This window comes from Girardinichthys multiradiatus, chromosome 9, assembly GCF_021462225.1.
Source record: "Girardinichthys multiradiatus isolate DD_20200921_A chromosome 9, DD_fGirMul_XY1, whole genome shotgun sequence".
NCBI lineage: Eukaryota > Metazoa > Chordata > Actinopteri > Cyprinodontiformes > Goodeidae > Girardinichthys > Girardinichthys multiradiatus.
This window is the reverse complement of record NC_061802.1, coordinates 5,143,871-5,161,579: the sequence shown is the minus strand read 5'-3', so window position 1 is coordinate 5,161,579 and position 17,709 is coordinate 5,143,871. Positions and strand designations below refer to the sequence as shown.

At 38.7% G+C, this 17,709-nt stretch overlaps 1 protein-coding gene across 1 annotated transcript in view; it reads right to left on the bottom strand.

The window, feature by feature from the left end:
- The window catches only part of atp11b (ATPase phospholipid transporting 11B (putative)), a 49,284-nt gene that overhangs the window by 14,733 nt on the left and 16,842 nt on the right, over positions 1-17,709 (bottom strand). The window contains exons 9-28 of the mRNA XM_047374230.1: positions 17,615-17,679; positions 17,188-17,269; positions 16,961-17,111; positions 15,969-16,166; positions 14,139-14,297; positions 13,026-13,210; positions 11,120-11,188; positions 10,746-10,819; positions 10,540-10,643; positions 9,217-9,398; positions 6,010-6,213; positions 5,761-5,914; positions 5,187-5,289; positions 4,942-5,087; positions 4,706-4,765; positions 4,257-4,384; positions 3,934-4,072; positions 1,735-1,800; positions 808-911; positions 175-340 (exon numbers count right to left, since the gene is read on the bottom strand). Coding sequence (XP_047230186.1) covers positions 175-340; positions 808-911; positions 1,735-1,800; positions 3,934-4,072; positions 4,257-4,384; positions 4,706-4,765; positions 4,942-5,087; positions 5,187-5,289; positions 5,761-5,914; positions 6,010-6,213; positions 9,217-9,398; positions 10,540-10,643; positions 10,746-10,819; positions 11,120-11,188; positions 13,026-13,210; positions 14,139-14,297; positions 15,969-16,166; positions 16,961-17,111; positions 17,188-17,269; positions 17,615-17,679 — 2,539 coding nt within the window. The remainder of the gene's footprint in view (positions 1-174; positions 341-807; positions 912-1,734; positions 1,801-3,933; positions 4,073-4,256; positions 4,385-4,705; positions 4,766-4,941; positions 5,088-5,186; positions 5,290-5,760; positions 5,915-6,009; positions 6,214-9,216; positions 9,399-10,539; positions 10,644-10,745; positions 10,820-11,119; positions 11,189-13,025; positions 13,211-14,138; positions 14,298-15,968; positions 16,167-16,960; positions 17,112-17,187; positions 17,270-17,614; positions 17,680-17,709) is intronic.

Below are 17,709 nucleotides of genomic sequence, written 5' to 3'. Positions count from 1 at the left end.
AAAATGTTTTTCATTCGCAACTTTATTTTGTGAGTAACCGCAAAATATTTGATAGTTGCTGCTGATTTACCAATTTATAACCCAACAAAATGCACACGACATTAAAAAAAAACAAAAAAAAAACAGCATTTTTAAATATTTAGTTGTTGGCGCTTTAGCCCCTCCCATAATTACCTGACTCTTCTGTGTGCTGGTGGGACACAGATGTCTGTAGAAGACCTTCTTCACCACATCAGGAAAGAGGCAGGTGATAATGATAATTATGATGGCGAACCAGGCTGAACCGCTGGACAGCAGTTGGACAAAGACGAAGTACATGTCCTGGGTGTGCAGGAACGGCCTGCAGGGAGTTCAAACAACACAGTTGTGAAGTGAAGAAAAAGAGAAACTTTTTAATGCCAGACCTTTAAGGTCCTGCCATCAGTTAGAGTTGTGCACTTCGTTAATGTTATTATTCCCTAACAGCAGAGTATAACAACCAATGCAGATGTCAGAGGGACCCCATCAATAATGGCCCAATATTGTCAGGATGGCTCCCAGACGTCTGTGATTTGGCCAGACAGGCTCAAGTGGTGAAAATGGATTTGATGGGTTCAACAGGGTGGTAGATAACTCTGCTTCAGTGATACTTGTACAAAAGAAAACCCAAAGATTTTTCAAAGTAAGCAAAATGTACCGGTTCACTGATTACTTTAAAAAAAATTTTAAAACACTTTTGTCAGATTTTTTTCTAAACCACTTTTCACTGACGCTTGATCAGCATAAAAAGGGCAGAAAATTGCAAAACAGAATGATAAATGTTCTCACCAGATAATGCCTCCGTAAAAGAGAGAGAAGATGAAATAGAAAGCGATTGAGCCCCACGTAACAAAATGGTTCATCCAGGTCCAAAACTGAGTCTCTAATGCAAGCTGCAATGTTGGGAAAAATAAAAGTCAAGTTAAAAGATTGATGCAGGAACAGCCGGGTCACCAATAACCTCCAGCAAGCTGCTTCTGTGCTATAAATGAGACCTTGCCCCCCAACAACCTATTACAAATTATCCTCTGCAGTTAATGGCCACTGACATCATCCTCCTCTCAACATCCTTCATTTCAAATGACCAGTCTGTCGCTACAGACCAAACCATGTTACTAAGGTTTTAGCTAACGGAGACTGTAATGGTTAGGTGTTGCGTTTTCCTCACTTAGGTTGTTTTCACACCTGTGGTGTTTAGTCACTTTAAAACAAACTCTGGTCCAAGCTTGAGCCAAAACACCTTCCTTTCAGGTATGCATTGCATTGTGGGATGCGGGCATGCCTTTTTCGTAAAGCATAAAGCCAGATGGAACTTTCAACACGTCTTCTCAAAATTCATCCAGTTTATTTCTTAGATAATTTTGCTTAAATAATACTCTGCAGTAAATTAAGAAAGCATCTGCTATCTTAATTTACATTTAGTTCTCCCGCCTCCGACACATCTGACCCATGAACTGACTGAACGTTGTTGTGTTGGTTTGTAGCAACAGGTTTTTATTTGCTTGAAAATTTTAGTTTAAAAGAAACCAAACCATTAGAAGAAGTTACAAGTTAGCCAACTCGTCAACTGATTCAGACCAAACTAAAACCAAAGGTGAGAAAAAAAAAAAAAACGCCCTTAAACTCGTACTTTGAGCCAAACACCTTGGAAATTAGTGCTAAAAACATCGACACTAATACTGTAAATATTTAATTGCTTTGTTGAGAGTCATTTACCTTCAAAGTGACAGTGATGACCATAACAGTAAAGACGAGGGTTCCAAACGTCCAGTTCCCAAACATCTATAATAACAGACATATTGCAATATTAGCCTCATCTTCATCAGCAGCTTCATCATCAGCTGATCAGACTTTATGATCAAAAAGCAACAGAAGCTTGGTTTACATGCACAGTCTTGGTTAGTGGTAGAATATCCAGCTTATTTTAACCACTTATTTAATTAGATCATGGATGGCAAATATGTCAGGTGCAGTTGCTTTAACTTAAAGTACTGTTTTAGAAAAATCAAAGAAGTGTGGTGTAGCGACAGGGAGGAAAATGTAAGCGGATCCATGGTTATATTTGGAGGGAAGAGGAATCTTCTTAAAGGCAGCAGCCCCGGTGTAAAAAGTTGTCTGCTGCTTTGTGTTTGTAGCTTCATTCTGTCTTCCTATGCGAGCTCCACTTATAGTTTCTGTGCCAGAGCTGTGGGAAGCACAATGTGCCGACAACCTGCTGGAATCTGAACACTGAAGCTCAATAGCAAGTAGAATAAAACAGCCAATGAAACTCTGACTTCTAGAAAAGGAGTTTTTCCAAAATTATTTTTTTAAAGGTTATGGCTCACTGTTATTTAAAACATATTTCTTAAAAAGCAACTTGTGCATTAAATTGAACTATTTTCTTGTAGCTCATCATTAATACATTAAGCTACTCACACCACCTTTTTCCAATTTGTTACTTTACAAACACAAACTAAAATGTATGTTAAAGGGACTTTATGTAAAAGACCAACACAAGGTATGACATAATTGTCAAGTTAAAAGAAAATGATACATGGTTTCCCTCTGTTCAGTTCATAATCTGAATGGAGGTTAACCTGCCGATAGGGCAATCACATTTTACATGCATCCAGAGCTACAGTGAAATGGTTTAGACCCAAATACATGTATAATTGGTCCAATTTCTTGTGTTTAATCCAACTGAGAATTTGTGATAAGACTTAAAAAGTGGACTGCAGTTGGTAGCACTGTTGCCTTGCAGCAAGAAGGTCCTGGGTTCAATTCCCGGCCGGGGGTCTTTCTGCATGGAGTTTGCATGTTCTCCCCGTGCATGCGTGGGTTCTCACCAGATACTCCGGCTTCCTCCCACAGTCCAAAGACATGCCTGTTAGGTTAATTGGTCTCTCTAAATTGCCCTTAGGCGTAAATAAGTGTGTGCAGGTTGTTTGTCCTGTGTATGTCTGTGTTGCCCTGGCGACCTGTCCAGGGTGTACCCCGACTCTCGCCCCTAGACTACTGGAGATAGGCACCAGCTCCCCCGCGACCAACACTGTGGAAGAAGCGGTATGAAGATGACTGACTAACTGACTTTAAAAGTAATGTTTACAGATTCTCTTCATCCAATCTGACCAAGCCTGGCGATTTTGTAAAGAAGAATGGGCAAAAGTTTCAGTCTGTAGATGTACAAAGCTGGTAAAGATATATTCCAAAAGATCTGCAAACCCTTTTTTACCCATAGTAAAAAAAAATGAAAAACCATGTGTAAATTTCCTTCCACTACTTTGTGTTGGTCTGTCACACAAATCTTAGGTAAATAAAGTGAGGTTTGTGGAAATAATGTAAGAATTGTTATTTGTAAGAAATTTAGCTACTTAGCATAGAAATCCCATTAAGTCCATTTTAGAGAGAATTATTAACATTTTAAATAGACAAGATGTTGATGAATCCTCACGAGTCCTCCTATTAACCTCCCAAGGACATGCATTCAACTGTAGAGCAGACTCTTACCAGCTGCCTGTTAGCTCGCAACATCTGAAGACATGCACAGCATGAAGGCAGAAGGAAAAAGCATAATCAACAAAAGATGGAGGGAAAGACAACCAACAGAGAGTAATCAAAGTGAGTGCGTTTAGAAATAAACTACCAACTGAAAGAAAGATGGAAGAAATGATGCAGGAGTAGAGAGAATGAAAGAACAGAAGAAATAGGAAGATAGAAAACAGCAACATCAAGGGAACAGTTTAGAAACAGCAGCAGTAATCTCTACCTCTAATAATAGTACCACTGAAAGCACACAAACACAAATATCTGAACTGTATTTATTACCTAGGATCTGTGGCTCGAACTACCAGCTTAATAAAAACAATTCTCAAAAGTAATGTTTCTAAGGAAGCTACAGAGTAAATAGATTTTTCTATAGACTGGCAGACAGACCTGTCCGTTGCCCATGAGAGTTGTGTCCTCCCCCATCAGTATGTAGGACCCAAAGAAAAAGACAAAGGCGTGACTGAAGCCTAACAAAGTCCAGTATAGGAACGTCCGGAAAGACAGCAGAGAGTTCTTGCTGATATCTCTGTGGAACAAATACACAGTGTTTCACTTCCAAACTTTGATGAATCACAGTTTTATGTCCTAATGAACTTCATGTAGGTCCTATTTGACCTTGTCTCTGTTACTTTTCCTTCCAGAGTGCATAAAAACAAAAGATTCTTTCCTAGAAGGGAATAATACATGGCTTAGTGTACACAGCGCCTCACCTGTACAGGCCAGGTTTACTCTGCAGGATGTCGGGATGGACCAGCTGCTCAAACAGACTGTACACAAGGATGGGCAGCGAGGTGAAGCAGATGTTGTACAGCGTCAGGTAAACGCTGTCATACAGAGTCTGGATTGGGCATAGATCATTTCAACAGCAAATTATTAGCGGAGAGTTTTGGCTCCAACTCAACTTCACACAAACCTTTAGTAACAACAAGGCAACAAACTGAACAAAATAAAAGACAATTAAAAAAGGTGTACATATCTTTTAAAGGATGTTAAGTCATCTTAATAGGGCAACAAAGTCCTCATTTAAGCTTAGACACTATAAACATGAGAATAAATTAACTAGATACTTCCTTTTTATTCATATTTTTATTAAAGTATGATAAACCTGCATCAAAACACATCTACAGAATAGGATAATAGATATTTAAATGGGACTTACTTGTTGTGAAAACAAGCAGAAGAACTGGTATAAAAACTGCGGCGTAATAAAACACACATTCTAGATAGAGTGAAAAAAATATATTTAGATACATACAGGAGGGAAAACAGACAGATTACTAAACACAACTCATGTTAGCTCCTAATTCTTGATTTAAAGTCAATACCATTAGCATAACTGTTGTTGGAAAAGCTAGTGAGAGGACAACATTGTTGGTTAATGGAGCCAAATCATACCTTGTAGAAAAAGTACTGTACAAGAGTAGCTACTCGAATATAGTAGAAGTGACCGTGGACCAGCAGTAGTTTAGCCAAGAACTTAAACCTAGCAATTGCATAGTCACTGTTTCTCACGGCCTGACGACCCTCCTTTCCCATGATACCTGCAGATTTTAGCATAAACACGTAGTTCAGACCACCAATCACCACACAGCTTCCGTACAGTCTCGGGTTGTATTGTTTTAGTACGTGCATGTGTTTACCTATGCCCACATGAGCTTCTTGTATCATACTGACATCATTTGCTCCATCCCCAATAGCTAATGTTATTGGTTTTTCTGGAGAAGTCTTTAGTAGGCGGACCACCTGAAAGGAAAAAGGTTGCATCAAAATAGATGTTTTGATTCTGCACAATTCCTGGGTTAGGGATTGCTGTCCTGTTGTGGAGCTTGACAGGTTTCAGTGAAAAGACTGAATTTATCATTTATTTTAACAGTTCTACTTTACATAGCAAATTAAATTAACACACAACTGCACATAAAATAACACATTTTTAATATGGGATTTAGCATGTGCTCCAATCAGAAACCTCTTCACTGGATCACGCTTTTTTCCTCAGCAACAACTCTCCCCAGAACAAGTGAATACAGATAAGTATCACTAATTTACCTCAGCAGCGCTTAAAAAAAAACACACCACCAACTAGTATCAGAGGTAGGGAAGGTGAGGCTCACTTATAATTTCAATGTTCGATCAATATTTCTCAATCTAAATCAGTTTATTATGAGCAGCAGACTCCTCTTATGCGACATGCAGCATAAGCTAGTAGGTGTTTACCTTGGCTTTCTGCAGTGGTGCCATACGGCAGCAGAGCACTGCTGAGCAGTTTTTACACACTTCCATAAAGAGCTTCTCATGTTCCCTCAATGCTAAAGACAGACTAGCCCCGTCTACAACCAAGCCGTGCTGAATAACGTGGTCTTCTTTTAACCTGCGAACAAAGATGATTAGGAAAATCACAAACAAAGCAGAACAAGGCGATCGGCGCTTCACAGTGTTTAAATAAAAAAAGTTAACGGCACACACCTTCGGGCCAGTCTGCGGAGTTGCTCTGCACACTCGTTATCGGAGCGCTGCTGCAGAAGCTCCAAGATGTTCATAGTTCTGTGGAAGTGGCCACATGACAAGCTGACACTGACCGCTGTCTCGTGTTTGTCCCCTGTCAACACCCACACTTTGATTCCTGCCAGCCGCAAAGCCTCGATTGTCTCCTGAACTTTGTCTTGAAGTCTGGAGCACAAAGGAGAGACTGTGGTCAGTGTGTCACAAATTGTGCAGCAATTCACACTGGATGTGTTTCTGCGTTTAGGATCGGTTCAAGCATCCGACAACAGCTACGACATTCGTGAATTTTAATCCCATTGAAATGTACGGGTTTGTGCTCCGTCATCCTTTAAAAAATACACTCGATAAGTATCTCTGACGGATGATGGAGGAGGGCTCTCCGTCATGCCTTAGCACCACAGAGCCAGTGTGAATTACTGCATTGACTAGAATGGCTTCTAGTTGCAATGGAGAGCAAAACGACATTTATAGAAGCATAAGGAATCAGTGTTTGGAATAAGATTGCCCCATTGCTTGGAGAGCATACATTTTCCCCCCACAACTGATATACTGTACTTCCAACCACAGCGGTTGACAAGGGGGGGGCAACTGGGTAAGTTGTGCCACGCCCAAGGTGGAGGGGTTGCCCAGAACTGGGCCCTCCAAATATCAAATTATGGGCAATTATATTTTTTTACAATAGGGATTTTTGTGAAGAAAAATCTAGGCCTAATGTTTCATGAATTTTTTCTTCCCAGTCTTCCTTGCAGTGGTCTGGAGAGAGAAAACTATGCAGCCTCAATCAGTCCCTCTGTTCTAGGTCAGGCAGCCGCTCCATTACTTTGATATTAAGAAACGGTACCGGGTCTGTCACCTGGGGAACACGCCTCAAACTGCAAGTATAGCCAACCTTCAGTTCGGTCTCCAATCTACTGTCACCTACAGACTAACGCTGAAGCTCTCATCTCTGTCCTCTGCTCTAATGGTGCTAACAAACTCACCAGTTTTTGTCGGACGTGTTGTGTATTTTTAACACTGCAAGTTCTAATTAGAACCGGTGCGATAGGTAATGTTTAAAGGCTGGTACACGGTAATGGGTGTACTGTTTTCCAACTACCTTTAGACTGACGTCACTAGCAGGCGCGTCCTCACTGCTGCACACAGGATCAAGGCTGGAGGTGAGCGGCCGTGAATAAAATAAAAGGTACTACTGGAGAACCTTGACTGCTAAAGGAAGATTTGGTCTATGGCATTTGTCACACAAGCAAAAGCCTAAAATAGAAATGGTTTGGACCAAAGCCAAAGGTGCCACAATTCACTAAACAAAAAATTCCAAAACTGACATACATGCGAAAAATGTATTAAAACTTGAGATACACACATCATATAAATTAATCTCACTTTATCTTAAATAAATAACTATATAAATGTTTTTTAATTTAAATTATTAGTAATTATTTCATAAATATGTTTACTTCATGGTCATGTGCTGCAGACATCATGAATTTATTTCATCTCTCTGCCTCGCAAATCAAAATCCCACAGAGGCTGACACCACCTCTACTATAGTAGTTGTAGTCTGCAGCTGAGTTGCTATGCAGGGTAACCATTCAGATGTTAGCAAGCAGTGAGCAAATAGTTCAAGATGTACTTTATCACAGGAAGCAAAAAAGTTGATTTTACCATAGAGTTGATTTAAATTTTCATTAGATTGCCTCATTTATTTACTGCACTGTAAATAAATTGAGATCTTATAAATATATTGAAAATAACCCAATCTAATGGAAATATATATTTCAAATTTAATTCAAATTATTTCATATAAGACAAAAAAGTACATATAGTACAATAACAATTTCATTATTTATTTTTAGATTTGTGTTGCTGTCAGTTTTCTACGGCAGGAATATAATCCAGAAACTGTTTAAAACAGGAAAACTAAAAAAATCTAAGTCTAAAGTATGAAGCAAATATGATCATGTCTTGAACAGTTAAATATAAGTTAATTAGATTATTCTGTCCTGGACCTAGGTAAGGCTGTCAGCTGGCCTGCATCCAACCAATGAAGATGTTCCCTGAGTGAATAAGGACAGCTCCTGTGATCTGCAATGACGACTCGTATCAGCGATTGTATTTTTCATATTAGACTGAAAACTGAAGGGAATAGTAGTCATGACTTTCATAACAGAGAAGCCCCTCTGATCGTGGCGCTGTGTGCCCCTGGAGCAGCTCATTTCAGACACACAAACGGAGCGAAGTAGAGAAGAAAAAGAGCGTGTAGAGATAAAGTCTGAGAAGCTGAGGCTTAGGAGCAGATGGTGAATGGATGCTAACATACAGACTCAACGAGGTGAACTCTGCCACTCTGCTGACTAGAAACTGTATCTAATATGCGTTGATATACTAGCTTCAAGCTACCGTCTATATTGTTTCTTATTTAATCATAATATCTCTCTCTGAGAAAGACAGAGATGAACAGAGATACATAGATATACCCCTTATAGAAACCATTATTACTATGTATTACCATCTGATTGTTGAAGTTACCAGGCTAGTAATGTATTATGTTTTTCAAAACACTAAATAAAATGATTATTAACCACTTATGCAAAAGAAATAATTACTTCATGTAATGTACAATTATATTACATAGAGATGAACTAATCAGGCCTTTCCAAGCTGACACCAATTTCTGGTTTTCTAATATAATTTTTTTTTATTAAAAGAATTTTACCACATAAAAGAGAAACAACTGTGAGCTGCTGGTTATTTGTCAGATATAGTAGTTTTGAATTTTCAAAAAAATACAAGGATTACAAGATCATCCCTATTAGGGCATCAACACAAGGGTCTATAACCTTTATCTGATTAATTTATTTATTAATCCCAAAGAAACTGCATCAATGTATAAGCCTAATAAAGTAATAGACCACAAATAGGGGGTAGTTTGTAGTTTTAATGCATGTAATGATAACGTAATAAATAAATAAACAAAATCGTATTTTTTTAATTGTTTTTTTAAATTGGTTGGTCTGGATCTCTGGCCTTTTAATTGGTGAATCTCTAATATTAAAGCATAATGAATTATGATTGCATTTCTTCTAGATGAGTTATTAATGTGCATCGTAAGAACTGTTTGTAGGAAGGAAAAAACAACATTATTCTGAATTATGTTCAAAATTGTCGTACTTGTCTTCTACCCCAGTTGCTCCCAGGAGCTGCAGATCTCTTTCGATGTAGGCAAAGGCTTCCTGTAGCTTCTCCTCCCTCTGCTGCAGAGCTGTGCGAGCAGACGTCAAGCACTTGTCCACATCAATGTACTCTTCTGGACTGAAGTGGCGACAAGCTACAACAAGGGTACGTAAACCTTTCTATATTGGAACAATAAAAAAAAAAAAAAAAAGAGGACCCAGAGAGAAAATAAAAACACATGCAGGTGAACGTTTCTTAAACATAAATTAAGACAATAAGGTTGTTCCATGTCAAAGGATAAATATCAAGTCAAGGAGAATGAGAGATGGAGAGGGGAAAAAACTAATTATCACAACTAGCGTTTAAGTCACTGAAGTGGCCTTAAGGCTTCTATCTGATGTGGAAGATGGACGTGATGTCTATGTTGCATGTGTGTTTGTGCTCAAAACGCAACCGAGCATAAAGTAATCACTGTATCATTTCTAAACACATAGAAACAACAGCTGCATTGAACAAAAGTGAAATTTATTAATAATCAGTTTTTAAGACCTTAAAAATTGAGAACGTAAGATCCTAAGATTTTAAGCCGGCTTCCGTATGTTTTTGAAATGCCTCAAACAATCCACTTTCACAAAACATGGATATGAATTACATGGATCATTATAGTATCTTTTTTTTTGTGGCACTAATGGCTTTTATTAGAGCAGAAAGTTCTTGAAATGGGGCGGAGAGCGGGGGTATGACAGGCAGGAAAGGTCTCGTCTAGTGATGGGACTTATGGCTCTTTGAAGGGAACTGAATCTTTAGGATTCGTTCACTTTAAAGAGCCGTTCAAAAAAGCCGTCGAAATGGTCCATTTTTTAAAATGTACATATTTTGAAGAACAAGCTGTTTTATTCTTATTATAGTGTTAAATATATTAATTCAGGAAAGCCTGGCACATGCTGGTGAAACTCACAAAACTGCTGACATTGTAAGATTAATATTTTTATCTATATATATATTTTCATGAAATTACGTATAAAATATCAAAATATAAATATCAAATACCAATGTAGTTCATTACTTCACGTGTTGTGTGCATTAATAGCATTTCAGTGCTGTTTGAAATATGGAAAGATAAAGAGCAAAAAGTAAATAAAATAGAAAAAGTAGTTCAGTTGCTTTGGCACATCGTTAGTCTGGCCTAGTCGGGGCTTGAACCAGGGACCTCTGCAACAAGGACTGAGGCCACAAGCCACGCGATGTCATGCATATTCATAGAAACGTGTCAGTTTCAGGTTTGCATCACATTTGTTGCTAAGAATTTGAATTTCTCACCAAGGCAAACTCATCAACATGCAATCTTGTTTTTTCGATCTCTCCAATGGTGGCGAAAGGCAAGATGGCAGACTCAGCACCCTTGGTGAAAAGCACTTTTCCTCCTTGGAGGGAAAGAAAAACAAGACAAACATTAAAAAAACACAACAATATACACTGATACAAAATGTTTTATATTCCGGCTGCACAGTAAAACAGTGTGGTACCACAGGGAGTCTGCAGTATGACGCTCATCCTCCTACGATCTGGATCAAACTCTAACACATGAAGCAGTTTATACCTGAGGGCAAAGAAATGGCAAATATTCATTCTGGACATCACTTTCTGGTTTGTCGAGTGCACTGCATACACCATTTGTTAGCTATGTGTTCAAATTTACCTGCAATCTCCAACATCAACTAACTAATGAAATCTATTGAGATGGAAATCCTAAAAACTGTAATAACTTCTGTTTGAATCGAAATTTTACTACAGAAAATATTGGTGCTACTTCATGGCTGCTCACATTGGTCAACTGCATTGGTGAAACCTGTTTAAATTTGTTGTGTGTTTTCCATAAGAGATGCGAACAGCGACTTACTTTTCAGATTTCCCAAATGTTTGGATCTCCATGGTATCTCCGCTGCTGCCTGTGAAAGCCACTCCAATTCTGGAGAGATGGCAAGATAAGCAGAGATTTGACCTTCAAATATCGTATAACCATGCAATTTAGTGTCAATTTCTGATGTTTTCTTTTAGTTCATTTTCTTTTTATATTTATCAGTTATTTAGTCATTCAAGCAGTTACTGATCCTTTTCAGAATCAGGGGCGAACGTTGCTGCAGTTTGTAGTCTTTAGACGTTCGCAAAAAGGTTGCATTGCACATTCCTAACAAATGCAAGCCAACAAATGGAAATGTAAAAAAAAAGAACTAAGATAAAAGGTAAATGGCCTGCACTTGTATAGCGCTAGGACTCCAAACGATGAAACTATTATACTTTCTCGTTTCCCGTTTGGAGTGTATAGAGAAGAGATGAATCTACTTGTATTAATAAGGAATTAATCCCATTTCCCCCCCTAATTTAAGCATTCAAAATTGGTTTGTATACATGAGCTTTTCATCTGTAAATGGCGAGGACTCTGACTCATTTGGAGTTGACACAATAAACAAAACCCAGATAGATCCAGAGAGGTAGAACCAGAACAAGGACAAATGAGGACAATGACTGAGGAGACTTTATATTTTTTGCGAAATAATCACACTTGTCTTTATTATTCACTCAGGTTGCAACTTATTGTTCCTGCTTTGAAAAGGTGTGCAGTGGATAAAAGGCTCATTGTAGAGAGTAATACTGTGATATTAAGTTAGTTAGGACAAGGGGGGCACAACAGGGAAACGTTTGAGAAGCACTGGTATACCCTAGCAGCATTAACTGGGCCTTGACTGGAAGTACCATCTGACTGGAAGTTATATAAAAGTTATGGAGCGGTCCAGCAAGTCCCGACATCCACCTGTGGATGGATCTAAAGATTAGGGTGATGGCAAGAAGGCCTTCCAACCTTAAAGACTCAGAGCTCATCACCAAAAATACATTTTCAAAATAGCAGTGAAAACATGCAAAAAGCTGGTCAGCAATTATAAGGGTTTGATTACTGTAATACCAATAAACACTTTTCCATTGATGATTTAGGAGGGGGGAAATGATTTTAGATAAAATGTCTTATGTAAAACATAAATAACAGATAAAATATTTATTTCAATATGATACTCAGTTTTTTGGGAGAGGCCGGTCCAGTTCCATATCAGAAACAAACTTCTTGGTTGAATGAAAAACAAATTTAAGTCTAAATCTATAAGTGACATTTGCAGAGCTATGACGCTAACCTGGTACAAATTTTCTACAAAGATGCAATTTAGGTTCTAAAAATATTTCCACTATGTTGTTGTGAAACTACAAGATGGTCTTTATTTTAGTTACTCTAAGCAGAACTGGTGGAGCACCATTTAAAAACATTATTTATGTCTCTGCCTGAGCCCCCCAGCTGTACAAGCCCTGTTCCACAGAGGTTTCCAGACTCTCCACAAACACTGAATTATTGCCTGCGTTAAATTTCTGTGACACCAACATGAACAAGAGACTAGGCACCAGGCTGTCATAAAGACTGCAGTCTCTGCTTGCATCTAACAGCAATGTTTAGTATCATGTCACAAGTTGAGATTTAACATGTGAGGTAGTTCTAACGGCATCATGTGTCTGACTTTTTCATCAGCATGATTGTCCAATTTAAGCGAATTTCTTCTTGCATGTTTGGGACATTCCGCAGAGACATTTAAATAAAACTCCAATGTTGGCATATCCTGTTTGTTAATCCAGTGAAACTACACAGACTGAAGAGGCATCACAGCAATAAACACCAAGACCAGCTATATTTTTATACTTAAGTAACTGAAGCTTACAAAAGAGAGGAAGATACATTAAGAATATTTAAAGTCGTGACACCATACCTCTTTGTTGCTTCTACCAAAGCCTTCTCATCTGGTGAGGAGGCATAGTATTCCATGTTATTAGAAGAGAAACCATTAGCATGGGAGAATGGATCTCCTCCCAGCAGGGAATCTGGCTGGTCATAGCTGATCTGAACAGTGTGACACAGTGACACGGCCTTGAGGAATAATAACTCCTCACCCATCTGGAAAGAAACACAACAGGGAGGAAGGAGAGAGGAAGCCATTTAACACCAAGCTAATTTTTCTGTTGCCGTCCATGCTAATAAGTCAACTAGGATGTGGAGCCGGAATTCCCCCCAAAAGTTTTTCTTCAGTTTTTCTACACAGTTTCAGTTTTCTCTATTTGTCAAGGTATCGAGCAACATGCGGAGAAGTATGAGATGAACTTAAGGATCACAGCAGCATGACAGGACCTACGCTGAAACAAGGGCCTTGAAGGAACAGCAGCAGGTCTGCCAGCAGCATCAAAAGGCACGAATCAACTAATTAGTTGGCATAAGGAAAGTTCAGAGGTGAAAAGTCAGTTCATTCAACTGTGCTGTAACGAAAGCCCTATCATTTACAACGCCAGGGTTCACTCTTCTTAAAGGTGAGCTCATGAGGGTTGACACTTATTTGTTAACAATTTAACTGAAGTCGACACACTCCTTCACACACCGATTTCATCTCAACATAACTGAGCTCTGCTTTAGCCCATCTAACTACTATCTTGACATGTTTCCATGAACATCAAACGGAAGTCCTGCGTTATTTTTAAACTGCCATCTAAAAATATTTATCAGTACTTTAAGATCATATAGTTCAGTATACACCGGTTACAAGACAAACCCCTGCCACCATCGCCAAAGTCGGTATATAATGTGTTTCACTCGTTAAATTGAAAAAAATAATGTTTCATTATATTCTAATTCATTGAATATGAGTAAATGAAAACAAAGCAGGCGTTGAGAAACTTGGACTCTGTTTTTTTGGTGCTCTAACACAGAGCACAGGAAAATTCTGCCATGCAGTAATCCGTTTTCATGCTGGGTCTGGATCATTAAAGGTAGTCACAAACATGGTGTTGTACAGACGTTTACATATGAAAGTAACTGTAACTGTCTGAATTACCAGGTGAGGTGAAGAACCATCTGGTGAATCATCCGTCATCCCCTCTGGAACCAGTTTGCCATTCATTTCCCGGTACTTGACGCCATTTATTGAACACTCACGGAACTGCATTTCATTTTCTGTTAGCGTACCCGTCTTGTCTGTAAACACGTACTCGACCTAGGAAGAAAAACAACAACCACACATACACACGAGAAAATAAAGATGAGGTGCAAATACTGAGAGCTTATACAGTTTTCATTCAGAAAGTATTTATATTCTGTAAAAGTACAGTACACAGAAATCATGTCTTTATTACAGACGGATCAGTTGCTGTTTGGTACCAGCGGACAACAACAGTATTCTTAAATCAAATATCACGCTGACATCACAAGACTGCTTAATTACTGTAATAACAGAGGAAAAAAACCTCCGGAGCGCTGCAGCAACATCAAGATAACGGGAATAAACAACAGTACTTTATTATCTTATTTATTTTTGGATTTGTTGGAAGACCTCTGACACAAGGTAGGAATTGTTGTGAAAATGCAAAAGTCTGCCATTACGGTTAGCAATGATGGTGGTTAACACTTTAAAAAATGTTAAAGCATATATGTTTGTTTCATGATTTGGCCAGCCCGGAACAGCCGCACGTTGTGTGTTGCATTTTCATAGACCCGCTTTGCTCCGCTGAAGGGAACAGCTCCTGGAGGCATCATGTGTCGTGCTGCATAACCGCGAATGAAACACCCAACCGCCAATGTAAAGAAGAGAAGACCGAAACGCGTTACAAAAACAAGTAACACATCTATTGCCTTGGGATTAAATCTGCTGACTGCATTGACAATCAGATTTGATGAGTAGGATTTTGACATTTGTGTTATTATTATTATTTCACTTTCCCTTTAAGAGATTTGAAAAGATTTGAATTAGGTCCCATTTTATTTCTAATAGATGTTGCCTATATATATTTATTCAGCTGCTGCTGAATATTGCAGTCTCCTATGATTCCCAGAAAAGCTTGCACCTCGTCGATGCTCCAAAGGGTGTCTTTTCTGGATAACTGTGCGGACTCCATCCTATGTTTCTCTTACTCGTTTGAATGCATGTTTGAAAATGCCAATTGTTTTTTTTTTATGCTGGCCGACTCTTACGGCTGGCCGCGCCCACGGCCAATCAGTGAACAGCCATTTGTTCACGTCACATACAGTACCGACTCGGCCTCGCTTAGCCCTACTAAGAAGGAGGTGCCAAAAAAGTAGGTACCGGTACTGAAAAAACAGCAATGGAAATGCTCGCGAAGCGAGCCGAGTCGGGCCAAATCGAGCCAGTGGAAAAGGGGCAATAATGAACTCCTACCTTACCAATAGCTTGTAGGAGCTATTGGTAAGGTAGGTAAGGTAAGTTTATTTATATAGCGCTTTTCAGTAACAAGACATTCAAAACGCTGTAATTGGGTGCACCTTCAACATCATCTCATGTACATGTGTTGTGTACGATAATGTCCTTTTGTGGGAGAAAAGCTTGTTAAGTTTTGCTTTAATGGTCTAATGCTCTTGTTTTTAGCAGCTATGTAGCATAATGTAAAAAAGGATCATTCTGAGGCTTATTATGAAATTATTCCTCTACTATAAATGAACAAAATTCAAGATATGTGCACAAAATGCAGCAGTATAGTTGAACGGGCCTGTTTGGTTTATTCGCACTCGCTTATATAGAACATAGATTAAATATTAAAAAGGAAAACATGTATCTGCAGATATCAAAATTCAGATATTGGGTTTAAATAGGAACCTAAAATTTCTGGACAAAAACATCATTAAATTACATTTCTTCAATCCTGTTCCATACCTGCCCCAACTCTTCATTGAGGTCAGACGTGTTGACCTGAGCTTTCTGGTCACTCTCCTCATGGTACAGGTCTAAATCCCAGCCAATGAAAAAGGAACCCAGAAACTTCTGCATCTCCACAGTAACGTAGAGCGAGATGGGGATGATAAAGTTATAGAGCACTAGGAATGCCAAGAAGTCGGAGATGAACTTCAGGATCTGAAGAAGGATGAGAAAGGGATATTCATTGTAAAGACATGACAAAGAAGAATACAGTACAGTGAAAGAAAGAAGTCAAAGATATCTAGATTAAATAAATCTTCGCCACATAGATTGATGAAGCCTCAGCACTGATCCTTCTAAATCAAAGCAGGCAGGATAATTCATTCCTATTAGGAAGTTAATGTGAGAAGAAATGACAGTAAACACAGATTATGAGAAAATGGCACCAAAAGTCAATCTTATATGATTTAAAATGTAATTCCAGTTTGGATACATAAATAAAAGAAATCATAACTATTTATTGAAACAAGATACAAAATACTGCTAATAAATACAGTGGTAGACAGATTTACTAGATCATACTTTGAACAGTAATCTACAAGCCTTAAAGATTTTCCAAACATTATTGCTCTCCTAAATAAGGACACACCCTGCTGGGCTCTGACTGATCAGAGCTGGCAGGTAGGTGGACATGCCAATGATTAGTCCCACTGATAGGCACTCCTTTTTAGACCTTGTCTCAGAATCTCTGGCAGCTCTGTGTGTGCAAGTAGGTTCGATCATTATCGAATCATAAGACGTTTAAACTATGTATTTTTATCTGTGGTGAAGAAATCTGGTCTGGTGTGTTTTGGTGACATTCGAGTGGAAAATGTACAGATTTCACAGGCTAAAAGAAAGACAGTGGAGAAATCCTAACCATACAGAAAAACATCTAATCTGTGTTTCCAAAACACTAAAACGTCATAAAAAAAGTCATTCCATTGGTTGGTAAATCAGAGCAGACTAACCCGACTGCTGTTTTTCTCTTGTTCAGTCTTCTGATTGTAGAAAGGCTCGTCCCATTTGTCTTCAGCCTGCCAGGCATACTTCAGAATAGTGCTGAGGATCGCCTCAAACAGCAAGATGGCCAGGTAGATAATCAGGAAGGTATTCATTGACCTGGCAGGAAAAACATCATGAAGCACAGCCTTGAACACAAATGTTTTTTGCTCTTACTCAAAAATAAACTGCATACTTCTCAACAGCAGAGCGCTTCTGGGACTTGCACTTATAGTTGAGCGCCATCTTGGATTCCATCCCTGTATAAACTGCCACACCTACAACAGCATAGTAGATCCAGGTATTACATCAATTCTGGGGCTTGCCCAACATGCTGATCATTGTTAATATTTGAGCAAACATATTACATCAACATGCTTGCATCTTTAATAGATAATTGCCTGTAATTCATTGCACAAATTAATGCTGAGGACAGAAGACCAGAGACAACAAAAAGACTGATGAACTTGTTATGAAGCTGGCAAATTCACACCAACAGCTACAATTACAGTACTTTTCTGGTCTCCTTTCTGGCATTGTAGAGGAAACATTCCTGTATATACATTCCTAGATCTTTCCTTCTTTTTGTTCTCTTTTTCTTCATATTCATCATTCTGACTTACCAAAAATCTCTTTGGTATTTTTCAACCTTGCCCCTCGCAGCAGCAGGTTCTCTGGACCCAGCGGTCTAAAAATGAAAGAAGACAAAGTAAATATA